The sequence below is a fragment of the Phycodurus eques genome, chromosome 16 (genome assembly GCF_024500275.1).
Source record: "Phycodurus eques isolate BA_2022a chromosome 16, UOR_Pequ_1.1, whole genome shotgun sequence".
In the NCBI taxonomy this organism is placed as follows: Eukaryota; Metazoa; Chordata; class Actinopteri; order Syngnathiformes; family Syngnathidae; genus Phycodurus; species Phycodurus eques.
The window spans coordinates 22,627,214-22,646,688 of record NC_084540.1 but is presented as its reverse complement, the minus strand read 5'-3'; the positions used below and the strand labels follow the sequence as shown (position 1 = coordinate 22,646,688).

The 19,475-nt window shown below is 45.2% G+C and overlaps 1 protein-coding gene across 8 annotated transcripts in view; it reads right to left on the bottom strand.

Moving 5' to 3' along the window:
• The window catches only part of cep112 (centrosomal protein 112), a 103,232-nt gene that overhangs the window by 26,487 nt on the left and 57,270 nt on the right, over positions 1-19,475 (bottom strand). For all 8 annotated transcript variants that reach the window (XM_061699729.1, XM_061699732.1, XM_061699736.1 and 5 more), the window contains 2 exons: positions 14,950-15,168; positions 5,152-5,214 (listed from right to left, as the gene is read on the bottom strand). In XM_061699729.1, coding sequence (XP_061555713.1) covers positions 5,152-5,214; positions 14,950-15,168 — 282 coding nt within the window. The remainder of the gene's footprint in view (positions 1-5,151; positions 5,215-14,949; positions 15,169-19,475) is intronic.

The following is a 19,475-nucleotide window of genomic DNA, read 5'->3' as shown; positions in this document are numbered from 1 at the left end:
GCACACTAGCCAACGACTTGAATACCTTCTATTGCAGATTTGAAAAGGACAGTTTCACTCCACACACCAACCCGGCCGCACCCGCGACCACAACCACACCTCTGACTTCTGCGTTAACCATCCATGAACAGGATGTGAGACGCATCTTCAAACAACAGAAGATTAACAAAGCAACAGGACCGGACCATGTGTCCCCATCCTGCCTCAAAGTCTGCGCGGACCAGCTCGCTCCAGTCTTCACTCAGATCTTTAACAGATCTTTGGAAATGTGCGAAGTTCCATCCTGCTTCAAACGCTCCACCATCATTCCAGTCCCCAAGAAACCTGCAATCTCTAGTCTGAATGACTACAGGCCTGTCGCTTTGACATCTGTGGTCATGAAGTCCTTTGAACGTCTCGTGCTGGACCACCTCAAGAGTGTCACAGGTCCCCTGCTGGACCCCCTGCAGTTTGCCTACCAAGCGAACAGGTCTGCGGATGATGCAGTCAACATGGGACTGCACTTCATCCTAGAACACCTCGACAGTGCAGGGACCTACACGAGGATCCTGTTCGTGGACTTCAGCTCAGCGTTCAACACCATCATCCCTGAACTCCTTTCAACCAAGCTTCTCCAGCTCAGCGTCTCACCTGCCATCTGCCAGTGGATTTACAGCTTTCTGACGGGCAGGACACAGCAGGTCAGGCTGGGGGAGGCAACCTCATCCACACGCAGCATCAGCACTGGGGCGCCCCAAGGTTGTGTCCTCTCTCCGCTGCTCTTCTCTCTCTACACGAACGACTGCACCTCAGCGAACCCGACTGTCAAGCTCCTGAAGTTTGCAGATGACACCACTGTCATCGGCCTCATCAAGGACGGTGACGAGTCTGCATATCGACAGGAAGCGGAGCGGCTGGAGCTGTGGTGCGGGCGACACAACCTGGAGCTGAACACGCTCAAGACGGTAGAGATGATCGTGGACTTCAGGAGGCATCCTTCGCCACAGCTGCCCCTCACGTTGTCCAGCTGCCTTGTGTCAACCGTCGAGACCTTCAAGTTCCTGGGAATTACAATCTCTCAGGACCTGAAGTGGGCGAACAACATCAACTCCGTCCTCAAAAAGGCCCAGCAGAGGATGTACTTCCTGCGGCTTCTGAGAAAGCACGGCCTGCCACCGGAGCTGCTGAGACAGTTCTACACAGCGGTCATCGAATCGGTCCTGTGTTCTTCCATCACAGTCTGGTTTGGTGCTGCTACAAAAAAGGACAAGCTCCGACTGCAACGGACAATCACAACTGCTGAAAGGATTGTCGGTAACCCCCTACCCACCATTGAGGACTTGCACGCTGCCAGAACTAAGACAAGGGCGTGCAAAATCCTCTCGGACCGTCTGCACCCCGGTCACCAGCTCTTCCAGCTCCTTCCCTCAGGTAGGCGCTACCGATCAACGCTAACTAGAACTAGTAGACATTCCAACAGCTTCTTCCCTCTTGCGATCAACTTCTTAAACACCTAACCTATAATTCCATTACAACAAGCTGGCAATTTTTTGACTTGAGTTCGTTGTCACATTTCTGTGGGGCCAATTATTTATTACTTGTGCACTCACTGTAGTTGTCTCGCCATGCTGCACTATTTGCATATACTGGCCACTCATGCCAGAGTAGCATCTGCTCCATTTGCACACTGATTGAGGAGTATCTGTAACATTTGCACAACCGACATTGTCCCAGATGATCGCACTACTTGTCACTTTAAACCGCATACACTCCTTGAAGTCTCAGCGCCCTTTGCACAATGGTCATTGCACCGGACTATTGCAATATTAGTCGTTCGAACTGCTCTAAGTGCTAGAGGACTCTGCATCTTTTTGCACAATTGTTTTTTGTCAATGTCTTTATGTCCCCAAAGTGTTCTGTAAATTGACTGTTTGTTGTACTAGAGCGGCTCCAACTACCGGAGACAAATTCCTTGTGTGTTTTGGACATACTTGGCAAATAAAGATGATTCTGATTCTGATTCTGATTCTGATCTCAAGACTTTTTCTATGTACACAAAAGTCCAAATTTTCTCAAACATTGTTCAAACAGCTGCGTTAGTGAGCACTTCTCCTTTGCCAAGATAATCCATGCACCTCACAGGTGGCATATCAGGATGCTGATTACACAGCATGAGTATTGCGCAAGTGTGCCTCAGGTCGCCCACAATAAAGGGCCACTCCACAATGTGCAAATTAACTGTATTACTCTCACCACGTAATTTTAAAGAAACATTTTTTTGCGATTAAAAACAAACCAAGATCTCTGCACATATCAAAGGCGTAATAATAAAATGTATGCATTCTCAAGAAGTCAAGGTATTACAACAGCAATAGGGGGCGCTCTAACCCAAACCAAATTTTAGCCAATCACGAACCAGAAGAAAGGAATTCCCGGAAAATACCAAAACAACAACAATGGAAGGAAAACGTGTGGACTGATAGCATAGTGGACTACAACATACTTGAACATGTCAGACATCACCATCACGACAGATTGCATGATAGACGATGTTTGTTGTTTTGGCAACGCTATGATGGCCACAATATAGCTGCAGAGTGCATTCAGTAGTGTTGCTTTTGTGTTTTTGTGTCTGTTTGCCATGATTCATGGTGATCAATGGTTCCATTAAATGGTTAGAAAAAATCCCGTAACGCACGCTTTTATCCAGACAAAGCAGAAGGAGGGGCTAAACCCCAAACTGGAATTTTAGCCAATCACAAGCTCGAAGAAAGGAATCTACGGAAAAGGCAAAATGACATATGACAAGAGCATTTTTACATTTTGAATGCGTCTCTTTACCTTGTCCTGCTCATTGTCAGATTTGCGACAATCAAATTTCATTATCTGATGAGCTGACCATGACAATAAATAGTGAAAATAAAGTAAAACAAGTTAAAAACAATACAACTAATTACTCGTTTCACAAAAGATGATCAATGGGACACAGAATGTTAGAACATTTTTCATCTTTTTTTTTTTTTTACAATTCAGTTTGAATGGGAGAAAGGCAAAACGTAAAAAAATGTGTCAGTGGACACTGCCTAAAAAAAGCTAACATCACACAAACGGTCTCAAAGCTTGAAGGAGTAGAAAGAAGTACGTGCCAATGTCCATTAAATGTTGCCAAGTATTTCCCTACAAAAGTGAAATTTATCAAAGTAATAAATCTTATTTTGTTTATTGGCGCCTCCGAGGTGATATGTGAACATCATTCGAGTAGCTGATCGAGTGATGCTACGGCAGAAATAAATGAGTCATATTTGCATACTCGAGCTGAAGTTTGACCTCTTCGTCCGAGAGCGTGATATATCCTCGTTCCGTATCGGGTGCGGTTTGCCCCCCCCGTGGCCAATTCGCGCCTCCTCCCTCCCTTGATGGACGGTCACGGATAAAAGTAATGATCTCCCAGCAGTATCACAGCTACCAACCCGCCGGAGCCTCATCATTCCGACGGCGGAGGAAAGAAAGAAAGAAAGAAAGAAAAAGAAAGAAAGAAAGAGAGAAGAGAGAGAGAGAGAGAGAGAGAGAGAGAGAGAGGTTCACAGGTCAGCCACTCACAGGGAGATGCCGCGCAGGAGACGCTAATTAGCGGCAGTTTGTGTACGTGAGACAAAAGCCGAGCGGCACCGTGCGATACGGAGACGTGGGAGTGCGCTGGTGTAAACGTGCCCTTAATGGAGCTCCCTCCGGATAATCTATGGCCGCGGTATGTTTTTAATGGGTTATTAAGCATGCGGCGGCGTGCACCCTGTCAGACGAGGAGGGCTTAACAACGGCGGTTAGCCTTTGTGGTTCAGAGGCCTCTTGTTTACATTTGACTGGGCTGGCCCCCAAGGGCCTACGCAAACACGGGACCCTCTGGCCGGTGTTTACCTCTGGAAAACTTAACCTGTGACAAATAGTCTTCATTAATCACACATATGCAGTTGTTTGTACAAAAACGCCCACTTCCCGCATAAACGTATTTACAACAACACGAAGTGCCGTAGAGAGCGGACGACGGACGTAAAACCAACACACTGCACTCAAGTGAATAAGTGGCACCGGCACGGTGACCCCAGTGGACAGCGCATCTGCCTCAAAGTCGAGAGGTTCAGCGTTTGATTCTAGGGAAGCAAAAATAAAAAATCAGGAAGCGGGCAGACATTTTTTCACACCACTGCATCTGCGCATCCGTTAAATCAAACAAAACATTGCTTCGATGCCATTGCTGGCTTCCCCAAAATGTTTGCCTCTTCAACTCACACTTCCGATCCCATCACTTCAAACTTCATTCTGCGCTTTCGGTGCTCTCCCAAACGTTCCACGGCAAAACCCGTCAGAGCTTCCTAAAGCACAAGACCGCCTTTTCCGACAGTGGACTCGACCACTTCTACACCTGAAAACTCTTATTACAGTGAGGCAAGGGCTAATTATTGATACGGCACATTTCGTGCACAAGTTAACTCAATGTGCTCTACGTGATGAAAAGCATTTCAATGCGTTTTTAACCTGCACTTCAAAACATTTACACTTGGGGCTGACTTGACTTTTGTTGGCAACGTCTTCCATTTGTGTGCAGCAAAACGGCCAAATGCTGCTTCACCATGTCACCTGTTTGCTTTGGACTCTGCGCTCCACGATCTGATCTGAGTCTGTCGATCTCAGAGCCTTACTGGGTTTATATTCCATTAGTATTTCTTTCATGTATTCAGGACCTAAACCATTTAGTGATTAATAGACCAGAAGAACAACTTCAAAATGTATTGTGAGGCTGACTGGGAGCCAGTGTAGAGAGACTTTACAACTGGAGTAATGTGTTCTGACTTTTTTGTTCTGGTCAGAAACCGAACTGCACCGTTCTGAATGAGCTGCAGCTATTTAATGCTCTTTTGGGGGAGTTCAGTAAGAAGACCATTACAATAGTCAAGTCTACTGGAGATAAAAGCATGCATTAGTGAGTGAACACTGAAGACTCTAAATTGTCCATAGGTGTGAACAAGAGTGCAAATGCTTGTTTGTCTGTGATTGGCTGGCAACCAGTTCAAGGTGTGCCCCGCCTCTCCCCAAAGTCAGCTAGTAAGTCACCTCAGACCCTCACATCTGTCTGTGTGGGCATGCAACGTTGCGTTGGTGTGCACAAGTGATTACCTGTGCAGACCTGGCAAGCGTCTGGCTGTACTCCTTCTCAATGTGCTTCAACCTGCTGTTGGTCTGAAGAGAGAGAAAAAGACAAGAGACAGAGAGAGAGTGAGATCGCACAGTGCTCAGATTTGTAATCAATCAGTGCCATGAAAAAATATTTGCCCACTTCACTTTTCTGATCATTAAACCAATTTTAATCTTTCAAACACAACCCAAGTAAATACAAAACGCAGTTTCTAAACGATAATTCTATTTCTAAAGTGAAATGTAATCCAAACCCTTTTGACCCTATATCTTTCATATTTTCAAAAGGTAACTGCCACATTTTTTTAGAAAGCTGTGTAATATTTCAATGGCAACACCCAGGTCTGATTACCGCCAGCTTTGTTGAAACAAGAAGTGCCTTAAATAGTACCTGTCCAAGAGTACGACGACGACGACTCGCAAAAGAACCCAGGATGACATCCAAAGAACTGCAGGCCACACTGGCCTCAGTTCAGGTCACCGTTCATGACTCACCCATAAAGACACTGGGCTCACAGCACGGTTCAGATTTGTCTAATGTACCGTTAAGAAATGATTATTTTGGCAAAGTCACTGTTCTGCTTGACATTTCACAAAAAGCACATTTTTGCTCGTTCGACAGCTGATTACTAAAGAATGAAAGAAGCTCAAAAAAAACTTTTTTTTGTCTGGTGAAAGCAGAGCATCTACTCTTGTCATGAACCGCAATATTCTGTGGGTCTTGAAAGATCTTGAACGGCTGGTGAAATAGGAAACTGCAGTTTGAAAAATCCAAAATCAGGAAGGGGGCTCATTTTTTCACAGCACTGTATATGGAGGACACACACCACACACACAATCGTTATGAACTTCTGTTCTTCGGTTTAAAGTCAAAGGCTGATTTTTATTTGATGCATGGAAATGAAACAAGGTAGCAAAAATGTAAAAAGCACAGTTGTCAAACTCAAGGCCCGGGGGGCCAGATCCAACCCGCTGCATCTTTTTATGTGGCCCGCGGTTCCAGCCCACTTCTGACGCCAACTGTCACTGAACTGACTGGATTTGAACTTTGGTCCGTTCAGTTGACCCCGACACTGTCTTGGTCTTCGGTCTTTCTTTTAACAGGGGATGTCACAAAAGGTCTCACTGTACTTCTGGCACCAAGTTGATGGATTTTATTTCCCACTTCTTTCCCAAGTCGATCCTCTTGTCCTGACAGCCAGCGACAGGCAGACGACTCACTCCCTTGAGAAACACAGCGTCAGTGAACACACCGCCGGCTACAATCAACAAAGCCGACCATTGGACTCCAAACGCTTCCTGACGTCCCGCTCGGAGCGGGCACGCCTGTCACCACGGTAACGCAAAGCCATCGCCAAGGATACGGGCCCGCCTGTTTTCCTGTGCCGGGACTCAGCGGTGGCGCTCGTCCCTCGGGGGCCCGTTGCAGCTGATGAGAGAGGGGCGGACAAAGGCGGCGGCGAATGGGAGAGGGGCTCGGAGGGGGCGGGGCTCCTTGAAAGCTACTTTGCAGTTGACACATTTGTTGTCTTTATGTATTGCGACTGAACCGACAATGCAGCAGCTATTATTAGATTGTTATTTCGTTATCATTTCGCTTCATTTATTTATTTTTTTTTAAATCTCCTAATGGCTTTGTCGACAGTCCGTCTTAGAAAGATAACGAAGAACAATCAAATATTCTGCTATCAGAAGTAAGCGGAAAGTGTTTTTCCAAAGCAGATATCAGTTATGAGTCTGCTTCTGCATAAAAGTATATTCATGGAGGCATGCTTGATGTCCACTGAGAGCACAAAAGTAACAATACAGTAGTTCTAGCTTGTAAGTAAGGCAATACTAATATCATTGTGGTAACACCTGTTACAATGTGTTATGTGTGTGTGTTAAAATCCATTTTACATCACTGCACTAGTGATGTGCGATATGGACAGAATTTTAGATCCTGATCATGATATAAAAATACAAAAAATATATAAAAATCTATGCTGCTGCTTAGAGGACACTAGCACGCAGACACACTAGCTTTTTTGTTAGTTAAAAGTGACCACACTATGTCATGAACACGCACACACACACGGACTACAGGCATACTGATAACATTCAGGCTGAGAACAGGCAAGAACCGGTTTGATAAGGAGCCGCTGAGGGGACTGGCTGAAACTGAAAAGAGGACGCACTCGGTTTCCGGATATCACGAAAGAAGGGGGAGTCCAGCGCGTCGTGTCTTCCACTTGACCAAAGCATTGTTAACTTGTATTTGCGATTGCGTTGTATTAAATACTCAAAAGACAAGTTCAGTGTATCAGAATTCTTATTTGCAAACAAGATAACCGAGCAAACATGAAAAGAACCAGGAAGGAGGAATTCCATCAGGACTTTTTCTTCTTGCGAGGGCAGCTGGGCAAATCTCGGGCCTCGTTTGGAATTCCTTACAGTGATATTGTTCCTTAAAATTACCTTTTCTTATTTATTTACAAAATACATTGTATAGAGAAAAATACAATAAAACACAAATATACGGTGGAAAAATAGCATTCAAAGTATCTGCTAGTACAACTAGTTTTCAAGTAATATACACTGTTGTTGTTTACGTTGTAAGGTACAAAGTTGTTGACATCCAATGCTCCTCTAGCAGTGCCGCAAATTTGTGGGTGACGTAAACTTGCTAACGCAAAGTAGTGGCGTCGCTGCAGTTACATTCACCTCCGTTCATTAGTGTCTGAAGTGTAAGGCGTCTAAAGTCACTCTTGCCGCTCACAAACTCACAAACTCTCTTGGAGTGAAGAGCGTAGCACAACATTTTAGCACGTCATCCCTGCGCCGCAACTTCCGGGCACGAGGACGGCGTTAATAGAAAGCCGCTGTTGTGTTACCGTCTCGGACATAACATTAGCGTAGCAACAAAGCTAATCCAACACCCCACACGTCAAAATAACATTTTTATATCGTACCAAGATATATGCTACACGACATTTGTCTGCACAGCCGTTGGCTGAATTTCCACTGACTGTTGATGGATGATTCAGCTAAACAGTCTTTCTAAGCAGGTAACACCTGGCGAATACGTCATTCGTGGGTTAAAAATGATACTCATGACTTACGGTCACAGCCTGCTCGTAAATACGTTCAAGTAATAATTTGTAGACATTTTGAAGTAACTTGCCCAACATTGGTCAACACGCTCAGATGTTTGTTAGAACGCTCGCGACTATCAAATTCCCTTTACCGACAGCCACTCGAGGGAATCAAGCAGGAAGAATTACACAACATCATGCATTATTCAGCGACGGCCGCCCCTGGAAACACACAACAATCCCAGTCAGTGGACGACCACTGATGAAGACGGATCGCAATGTGCAACACGCAAGGAATACGACAGAGGTGAAAAGGGGAGAGAAAAACACAAACACTGAGCGCAAAATTGAACGCCGAACCGTTTTTAGTGTACGTGTCCGTGCCTGCGTGCGTGCACTTTCAAAGCGACTACCTGTGCCTCGCCGAAGGCATTTTCATAGCGCTGAAGGCACTTTGCGGCCACATCGGGCTCTCGAGTCGCCTCGTCATCCCGCCGCCGCCGCTTTGAAGAGCGTGTGCGTTTAGCAGTGCAGATCTTAAAGGCAGGCATGCCGCGTTCACCATACTTAATAATCATCAGGAATGGGAAGCAGGCCAAACACACACACACACAGTGGACAGAAATGATGTTTCAAGGCCAAAGCCACAAATAATCTCTAGAGAGGAAGTTTGCCCAAGGTGTGAGCCTCATTTCAGTCACTCCACAATGTTACCACCAAAGAAGGAAGAAACCTCTCACGTAAACACACATTCAATTCTACATTCCTTTTCAACTCAATGGGAAAGAATTTTCACAATCTGTCTATAACCCCGGACAGGATATTGCATCCATATGTCACTAGCCCCCCCCCCCACCCCCCCCCCCCCCCCACCCACCCCTCCGATATGTTTCCAATCATCGCGCATCGCTGAGGAGCACTTGTGGTTTTCAGCACTGTCCTACAGCCGAACTCGGTGGGGAATATGAAAGCAGACTCGCTGACAAGAGGATGACGTCAGCGGCGCGGGCGCCGGGCGAGGACACGTCCGGGTTGGTCCGCAGGTAATCGGCTCACGGGCGTAGGCGACGCGCGTTCATGACGATTTGTCGGGCTCGCGCGGAAAACGAATTCCCTCTTCCATCTCGCCTTCAATTCCAGTGACAGCAGCGTTTGTGAGCACTCAAAACGACCGTGTGTTCCAACGTGTCTCGCAAAACAGTTCGATGTGGCAGCGAGGAAGAGCTGGGGGAGACACTATTTGTTCGTTTGTCTGTAATCATCGGTGTCTTGCTGCACTCCCTGTGTAGCGGCGTCTGCGAGCGAGGGAGCTGCTGCCGTAATGACGAGAGACTTTGTTACATTTCTCAGCGCGCCATGGCTGTCTGTCAGTAGAAATTCTCCTCATCCCCGCCTGCTTACGGAGCCACGCGACACAGATGAGGTGCGTGTGAGCATACAGCGACATCATGCAAGAAGACTTAGACGCTAAATATTGGTTACATCTTTAACCGGTATCCATCCGATTACTACCGGCAGGCGGCTCAACGTGACATTGACACCAGGTAGGCTCTGGCATGCGTAGAAGAAGTCAACCATCGTGACTGCGCATCTTTCCCTTCTCCGTCCCGCTTCTGACACCATTACCGTTAGTTACGTGGCACCTAACGCACTCATTTAAGGTCTACTGGGTTGGAAAACCTACAATGATGGCAGCACTACCGGGAACTATCACGCAGGGGCAAATCTGTAGAAAACAAAGTCTGGACAGTCTTTCAACTGATCGACGTCACAAGACTTATGGACACTAGGTCTTTAACCAGCGTCTCCTATAGTACGGGCCTGAGGTAGATTTCAGTTTTTGGCTTTTTGTAAGTGGATTTTGGCGATATTGGGCAAAATGGTTTGTTGTGTGGCCGTAGGCTGTTTCTCTCCTCTTGGACAAGACGCGCAAGATGCCTCGTTTCCCGAAAAATCCAGAAGGACGACGCCTGCAGGAGTTATACCTGATATGAATTAAATATTAGTTAAACAAAATATAGCATCATTGCATTACACAGGTGGATAATGAATTCATTTGTTTAAAAAAAAAACGCCAACAAGCCGTCCCGCAAACCCTTCTGATGGCCTTGATAAAAAACAAAACAAAATGAAAAACTTTTATTATCGTATAGAGACAACGTGACAAGATTTGCCGAAGTGACACTTTGTCAAAATGCTGAGTCTGGTTAGAATTGCCACTTCAACTCGAGTACAACGCACCAAAAGTTTAGAAACTCAGATGATGGCTTTTGGACAAAAAGGAGTTCTTTTGTGTGGGGCAAAGAAATGTTTTTTGGGGGTGCCATAAATCCTAGCAGACCTGACCAAGCTGCCGCCTTTCCAGCTAGCCTTGTGTTATTTAGCCTGCTGGCTACCTCGCCGCTCGCCTCATCTTTCTTGCCGTGCTGGTTCAACTTTCTTCCTTTCAATCTGCGACGGTCACCCCCTCCAGCGATGGCTCCTTTTCGGCTCTCGTGGTGGCGCTTCAATGTTATTTTTACAAGTCATTGGAGCTAGACTTACCCTTCCGTGGAGAGCTCTTTTATAAAAAAAAAATAAAAAAAAAAACTTTATGGAGATCTCGTTGTAGCTAGAATGCGTACATGAGCAGAAGCGATGCACACTAAGTCAAAATGGTGGCACCCGTAAAACACCGGAAGTGGCAGCATAGCAGCTCTTGTCAGAATAAAGTAAGTAGTATGTTAGTCTCTGATTCAATTGTGAAAATTCAGATTCGGGATTTGTTTTTTTTTATTGGGGATTCACAAGTGTATTGGAATCACCACTGATTCGTTCGTAGCTCTACTATTAACATCTTAAGACTCACTGACTTTACAATGCTCTTGTTTCTTTCCATCGCCGACTGGCTTGGAGAAAACACGCTCCAACTGCCACACAGTGAGGCGTGACGGGCCCATTATGAACCCCCGCCCCTTAGTTAGAGTAAATGATCAAATACGTTCCCTGCCCGATAAAAGGTTAATCACTGCAAGCCCGGTGAAGAGAATCAAGTTGATCCAATTGGTCATTAAACTGGGATTGAACTGGGTCAACATTCTGTTTTCCTGCGTAAGGCGGACCCTCGCGTCCCCCCATTTACGCCTGCTTACCCGCTTTGATCAGCAAATCCGCCTGATGTGACGATGCGAGACGATTCGGAGCTGAACGAGGAACTGAGAAGCGGACGGCCCGACATCCTGGTGTCCCATTTAAGACTCCACTTCAAACCGACGTGTAATCCGCAGCGCGCCACAAGATGGAAGCGGCCTGACGCCATGTTTTAATGCGATTGGGAAAGTGTGTCGTTTTCCTCCCTCCTTTTGGAGGACTTCAAAAAAGGGAGTAACTGAGTAGTGTGATGTTTTTTATGGCACAGCCTTTACTTTGACTCTTTCATCTGCTGGGTGAGTCACTCCCTCACCGCCACCGGGCCCGGTTGCTCAAATCAACACTAATGCTTGTATCAAAATAAAACAAATAACAACGGGGAACATCTCTTTCTCTTTGAAACAAAGCCATAATAATATCACAACAGTCAAAGTTCAGTCACATCAAAGCACCTGACTGGTTAACCGGGATTCATCCGCCCACATTCTTAAACTTGAACTCTTTCTCTCCAAAATTGGGATCCTTTTCTTTGCCTCCGTCATCTCTTTTGTCCCGTAAGTTGGTTTGTCAGCACGAGGTGAATGTGGGCCCTCTTTGATCATCCTTTGGCCCATGTTCCTCATCTTAATCCATGACTGAGGGCCTAATGTGATTTAGTGTATCTCCAAATGGCAGAGGACCGACCCGGTAAGTCAGCAGTGACGGACGGGGTGGGGGCAAAGGAGATGAACGAGTCACGCTGACGCTGACTGCAACTTCGTTCTCAAATCGCAAAGTCCTCATTGAGCAAGTCGGAAAGTATTAATACACAGTTGGAGTCCGCAGGCAAATTTGGGATCGAAAATAGGGCTCATTATCATATCAATTCATCAATAAGGGTAAAGACACGTGTATTCAAAAAATAATCATCAGAAATTCATCTTATTTAGCAAGTTTCTTATGCGCAACTCTTTTCTCCACGAAACAAACTTGAAGCTCCTATAGCGGCTTGCCTCATTAGCAACCTCGAAGCAAACAAAGGTGCCTGTGTACAGAGGAGCAGTCACACAGCGGTACTTTGAAATTTGAGTTGGAAGCCTCATCACACAAGACGCAAGTGTGCTCTTTGAGTGTCTGTATAAAATACAACGAGAATTGCTTTTGACACAACAGGGCAGGAGAGGCGAGTGCAATGTGAGAAAACCTGACTGGAGTCTCACCCCGTTTATCAAGCAGCTTTTTGTGGACAAAGGACTTTCATTTCACGTTCAAATCTGATCGTTTGTCTTGCAGCTGAGTGAAAATAGAGACCGCTATGTTAGCGTCTTGCGCTGACCATCGACTGGGAAACACTCTTAAAGTGGCCGCGCCAACACAAAGCCCCGGTCCACACGTGGGCTGTCATTTCAGACTCCCCCGCCCACCTAGCTCTTCCGCTTTCTTTCTATGACGTGCGCACACTCAGGGTCGACAACGAGGCGCTCCAAAACGGCCACATCAGCAGACTAGCCAAAAGACAGACTCATTTTTGGGAGTCGGCATAGCTCGCTAGCAAACTGCACGTCGTATTTGTGATGATGGTGAAAAAATGTTTGCTATTTCGCTACAATTCACGACTACACAGTTCTCTGTCTCTGCACGTTTTTAGCAATTATCTTCAAACACGTACAATGTATTTAGAAACAAATCTCTGACTACAGGTTTAATGATGACAACAGTTTAGACTCTGGAATAAGTTATTATGAGTTCCAATAAAAGGCCGATTCACTGAACGTATTGCTGTCAAACTTAGAAGTACAACTGTATGTGTATGTGGGTAGTCTTGTCATCCCATTTAAACCGCACTTTGTTGGGAGGAGACAGTTTTGTGTGCGCGTACACAAATGTCACAGGGCGGTGTGCACGAGAGAAAAAGAAAGGTTCCATGGTGTGGGTGAGGGAGGGGAGTCGGAGCTCCACTGCAGCCCAGAGATGAGGCGCCTTTATCAGGCACAAACGTGGCCTCACAGGCCCGTCAGTGCAGCACCAAGATTGGAGGACACACACATTCGCAAAGATAAAGTTCAATGGCAATACCTCAGAAGCCCCTCCCTACACACCTTCTCCTCATCATCCCTTTCCTCAGTATTTTCACCATAAAACTAAACCGCAGGGGACTAGCTTTTTCTTATCATCTCTGATATTCTGTTTCTCCTTATTTCACTCCCAAAACACCCCCACCACTCTGTCTCCCCCTCTCTTAAATGTCTTTGATGAGAATCCATTCATGGATTTAATGGATTTCTCTGGCCTTTTTTTTTTTTCCTCCACGATCTGGGGGATGTGTTTGTAGGGAAAAAAAAAAAATGGCCTGTGCAGGCTCTGCTTCCAAGAGCACAGTGGACTGCAGAGGACAGCGTTTTTCGTGTGCATCAAAAAGAACCAGACATTTGAAGCTTGGCGAACAGGGCGATGCAGTCAATATAGATCTGACGCCTGGCTGACTTCTGTCCCATGTGGGAGCAAAAACAGGGCGCAACAAAGTAGGAAGTTTTCCCTCGCCACTACCAAGCCAAACTTGGAGTCGGATTAGAAAGTAGGGGGAAAAAACATAGGTAAAAGACGTTTGGTCTTTTTTTTTTCTTCCCCTTTTCAACAAGCCTACACTGACAAAAAAGGATGGTGAAATCATCTTTTTTTTTTTTTTTTTTTAAATATAAAGTAAAAGCAGCACATAGCTTGATAGTGTTATCAGTCCAGTTCAACACTCATCGCTTTGAATCCACTCCAGATTCCCACACGACTGCGGGACAAATAGTAGAAGAAAGATTAGATACCAAAAAAAAAGTGCTTTGACGTATCCAAAAGCAGAGTAAGGGGAAATGGTTTGGTTCTTTTCAAATGAGAATGACCCTGTAATAAGCTCATTCTCTTCCCCCCAGTCCATTTCCTCCCCGGTTCTATGTGCCACATGAAGCCAGAAAAGGCCACTTTGGTTCTTTGGTGCTCCCTGAATTTGGGAGTTAATGCTGCACATCTGGAGCATGGATGGTGTCTCATGAAAAACGCTGGCTTTGGCTGGGGGGAAATACCGTCTGATCAACAGCACCTTAAATTAGCTTCCTGCAAGGGCCGCACAAAATTACGGCGGAAGCGGCGGCGGCACGGTAAAACGTGCGTCACGTTTTAAGTTCACCTGGATTGCGTGAGAAAGCAAAAATGCACAGCTGGATGAAGGATCAACTGGAAAAGTGCCGTTTCCACTCCACGCCTGACCCCTACAGAAATTTCTGGAACTTGTGAAGAAGTTTCCCAATTATACTCCCCGTGTCTTTTTCGTTTCTATTCTATTCCTCTTGAGTAACCATAATGCTCTAAAACGGCTGCGCTTTGAATATGACAGTCGGTGAATGAGTTTATGATCAAAAATTGATGACCTTCAATACATTTGCTGTCTTACAACTACGATGGAGGCAAAGTTACATGGAAATGCGTATTTGTGGGTCAGGTCAGTCTACGGCCCCCAGCTGGTAGGATAAACCTTGCAGCATGTGCTTGCTTGCGATTATACGAAGACTCTGCAAGATAGCGTAAGCCTCGTGCCAAATTGCCAGTTTACCTTCTCTTCGGCCGCTTCCTTCTCCTGCTGCTGCCTTCTCTTAAAGTCACGGACGAGGCGTTCCGTGTCGCAGCGGAGCGTCTCTTTGTCCAGGTGAGCCCTTTGCTTTTCCTCCTCGCGGAGCGCGGCCATCTCGGCCAGCTGTTGCTTGTGCTGGACGCGGGCCACCTGGAGCTCCTCGCGCAAACACGACAACTGGGCCTCCAACTCCGAAATTGTCTGGAAAGATTAAGAGATACAGGTGTTGTCTTATGGAATCAGAACAGATGTGTGGCTCCTTACACATTGACTTCATATTACTGGCCTTTGGATACTGGATACTGCATATGTATCACTTACAGCAGTTGTGGAATAGTCAATATTACAGTTGAAACCAGATTTTTACGTACACTATATTAAGACACATACGCGAAGCACGTTCATCTCTGGGACACAGAACCTGTCTCCTTTCTTAGAGGTATGATGGCTGGACATTCCCATGGTGTCCAAGTCCCACTCACACAGTATTCATGTTTTTTTGTGTGTGTCTAGCCCACTCGCACTACATACAGGAAAAGATGGCTTAGGATGGCAACATCGTGGAGCGTTTCCTCAAACATAACACACTTGAGTCATCTGCTTTCCTCGTGTGTGCCACTGACATAAGTTGCGAGGACCTCTAAAATGGCCGCCCACCTCTCTTGACCTTTTTTTTTTTTTTTTAACGTTTCAGCCTTGACTTTGCCCGGAAGAGCCCGCTAATAGCTGCCAGGGAGCGTCAACATTACAAAGAGGGAATGCTAACGAGATCCACGGAAACCCCAGAAATAACCCGCACTTGACAGATGCAATTAAGTCCCATCTCAAGAGTTTGGAACGTGTCAACACTTCAAAAGGAATTAATGCGCTTTTTGCCCCAACGATTGAACGAATGATTCTTTTCAATGGCTTCAAGCAGTCATGTTGGGAATTACTGTTTTCATTTTGGCACCTGCACTCCCCCTACAGGTGGGAAGTGTTAGTTTTTGCCCGTGGAAACAAATTGAAACGACTCATGGTTTCCCGGCATTTTCTGAGCCAAGACACATATTTGACATTTGAAAAATCTCACGGCACACCACCGTAGAAGCACAAAATCACAAACGGTATATACAGTGAGGCTTTGAGATACGAGTTTCATTAATATGTTCCATCACCACGACTAACTCAGAACACCATCTCATCTTTCCCCGTTGAAATAAACGGAATTGCCATTAATCCCTTCCCCCCCACCAAAAAAAAAAAAAGTGCCTTGTCTTATTTAATATGAAAAATAGCAGTCTCTAATATTGTACTTTATAAAAACGTACGATATTGACAATTAGAATGGAAAGACAGTTTTTGCCACCTTTCTTGCTTCAATTCAATGGACATTGTGCTGCTCGTTTTGGTATGCGCCCTGAACCACCGGGGGGCAGTATAATACAGACGGACTGATTTCCATGGAGCCGGTCGTAACTCCTCAATAAATGGCAATAATATGAGTTGTTCTATGCAGACGATAAAGAACACGTCCCTTTGAGGATTTGTAAATGATCTGTTCAAGGGTACGAAGGGTTATAACGCCCGATGCTATTTGTTAGCCCATATTGGCATTTTCCATTGTTTGTTGGCTCCACAGTCTTTAATGCACAATTCTCTCACGAACAAATATGGATGATACTATCTTCTTCTGTACCGCTTCATCCTCAGAAGGGTGGCGGGCGTGCTGGAGCCTATCCCAGCTAACTTCGGGCGAGAGGCGGGGTACACCCTGAATGGGTATGGGCAAATCTCTGGCATTTATGTATGTATAGTATTATGTCATCAATTATTGAAAAAAACCCGCCTCTGAGAGTATCATATGAAAAAGGTTCACATTAGATATGCAACCCCAGCTCAGTGGCGACTCCAGCCGGATGTTCGGTAGTCTCATTAATGTTCGAGTGTTGTCGGTCAAACAGAATCCACGAGGCTCAAATTCCACATGTAATGGAGGCGCTCGCATTCACACTGATTTCAAGCTCTCAAAACACATCGATGACTTCCTATATGATTGGCCGATGTTCTAAAGGAGAATCAATAGTGGTGAGACGACAAGCAATCGCAAAAGCGACGATCAAACGCTGCCACGCGAGCTCGGCGGGACACTTGTCTACTGCTCCAAATCAGAACCTTGACAATCTGAAATCTGAGGGAGCAGTCATACAGTCAATGACAATACACACAAACTGGGAGAAAAAACATTTCAATAAAAAAATCTGTCACGCTGTGCACCTTGTTCTCCTTGTCACGCTTCTTTGTCGTCTTAATCAAGTTCCTGGGATTGAAATGCTTTGAAAAACTGACAGCGTCCTTACTCAGTCTGAGGAAAGCGCTCAGAAGAGTGGCACTCGGTGCCGTTTGATGAGCAGATGGGACGTACTTAGAGAAGCGATCATTAGTCAAGACACGATTTGAGTTAATGGTGGAGGAAAAACGGGGGGAAAAAATGACATTCACATGGAACAGCTACGCCATTGTTTACAAAGATAAATGAATGTTTCCAATTTTGGCCCATCGGTCAATGTCTCAGAATGTTTTTTTTTCCCCTGATGCAATCCAATGATCCTTTTAAAGTATGCAAACAAATTTTAAAAAAGAGGGGAAGACTATGTTCTGTGAAGTCGTCCTTTCCTATTTCACAATTCAATTTCTAGTTCTACGGCTCACATTCTTCTCCTTGGCCATAACTGGTAATGACCAAGAAAAAAAAAAAAAAAAAAAAAAAAAAAAAAAAAAAAAGCCCCCTTCAAACACAATCTAAAATGAGTCTATTCAGCTTTGGACATTTCACTGTACTTCTTCAACAATGACTATAAATGTTCCTCATTCCAGCAGAAAACTGTGGCGGTCATTAATTCAACTTGTCATCCTTGCAATTTCTATCTGCAGCGTACCACAACCACATGGTGGTGGGGGGGGTGAACTTCAGCCATGCCGACAACGTGTCCCTGTGCGACTTCTCCAGGGGACGGACTCCTTTAGTCAGCACTGGCATCTTCTAGGCGAGCGTCATGAATGCTATTTATGAGAAGAAGTGGGAGTCAGCCCTCCTCTGACATTTGATGCTACTTTTCCCGACTTCTCGGCAGCACCTGTTCCTCTCCTCTCTCCCAGAGGACACAGATAATGATGCCCGATTTGTCTTTTCCTCTTCCTTGCAGCGGCGGGTTGCACAATTAGCTGAGAAGGCTTTAACTAGAATGTATCGTAGTACAATGGCAGTGCAGGCTTGTAAAAACATTTAAAGGAAAATTCCCTTTAAATGTTCCCTAATATCCATGTTTGATGCGATTATCATACAGACTAAAAAACACTCTTCTTGCTATTATGTTTTCAGCGAAAGGATGGGCATGATTGTCTTGAAGCAACAGAGTTAAAGTAGAGCGGGTTACTTGACTGCGACTGGCAAAGAAGCTGTTGTTTTAGTTTTAACTATGTAGTTTACTTCTCCCATTCCATTTGACATAATACACGTGTGTGTGTGTGTGTGTGTGTATATATCTATATATAAAATGATTATTTCCCCAAAATCGATCGAGGACATGTCAAATGACCATCTTGAATTAAAATGACTCTTCACAAAGGCGATTCTAGGATGTCAACTTCCACAATGTCACGCATGCAGTACCTTGGTATTAGTACGTCAACACATTGGCGCTCAATAATGAAATCCTAGTCAATACAACTTTGGCCAAAACTCATGATTCTAATCTGCACTTGGCACCCCAGAAATGCAGACAAACTCGATTCAAATGAGCTGCAGGAGTGCTAAGGTAACACGGCCGAAAGAAGAGCAGCAATGGTGGAGCCCCAAACGATTCGTACGTTGGCCAAATTGTGAGATGAAAGGGAATCTGTATGTGTTGCGTGAGTATCTTTGGGCTGGCTGGAAATGACACAAGAAAGTGGTGGCAAAATGTAAGATGCCATTTCAGAAATAGTTTTCAGCATAAATGAGTACACACCCTTTGAAACGGAAGCTTTTTATGCGTTTCTCAATTTTCATCATTTTTAAGACATTCATTGGTATGTACTAGAGTCCGACCGATTAACCGATATATCGGCCGATATATTGGCCAATGTATGGAATATTAGCTTTTGTAGCTTTTGGCATCAGGCTTTAGCACACACTCATGTTACTGACAACAAATGACAAATGAATTTGTCAAAAAAAGGACAACGTGAACATTGACTCATCTCATTTGCAATAAATGGCCCACATTTGTGAGAGTATATCTTTGCATAAACTGATTGGTAAAGGAAACTCATGCTTATCCAACAAATAACTACAGTGCACTCATTTATGGTAAGCACTGGACAAAAAAAGTGTCCAAAAGCGTTTATTTCTTAATACTTGCAGATTTCTCACTCTCCCCCCCCCCCCCCCCCAAAAAAAAGCTAACTTCTTCAATTCTTACTATTGCAACAAAACAAAACACGTTCATGTTCACGTTACGGCACTTCAAATTTGACCTTGGTACCCA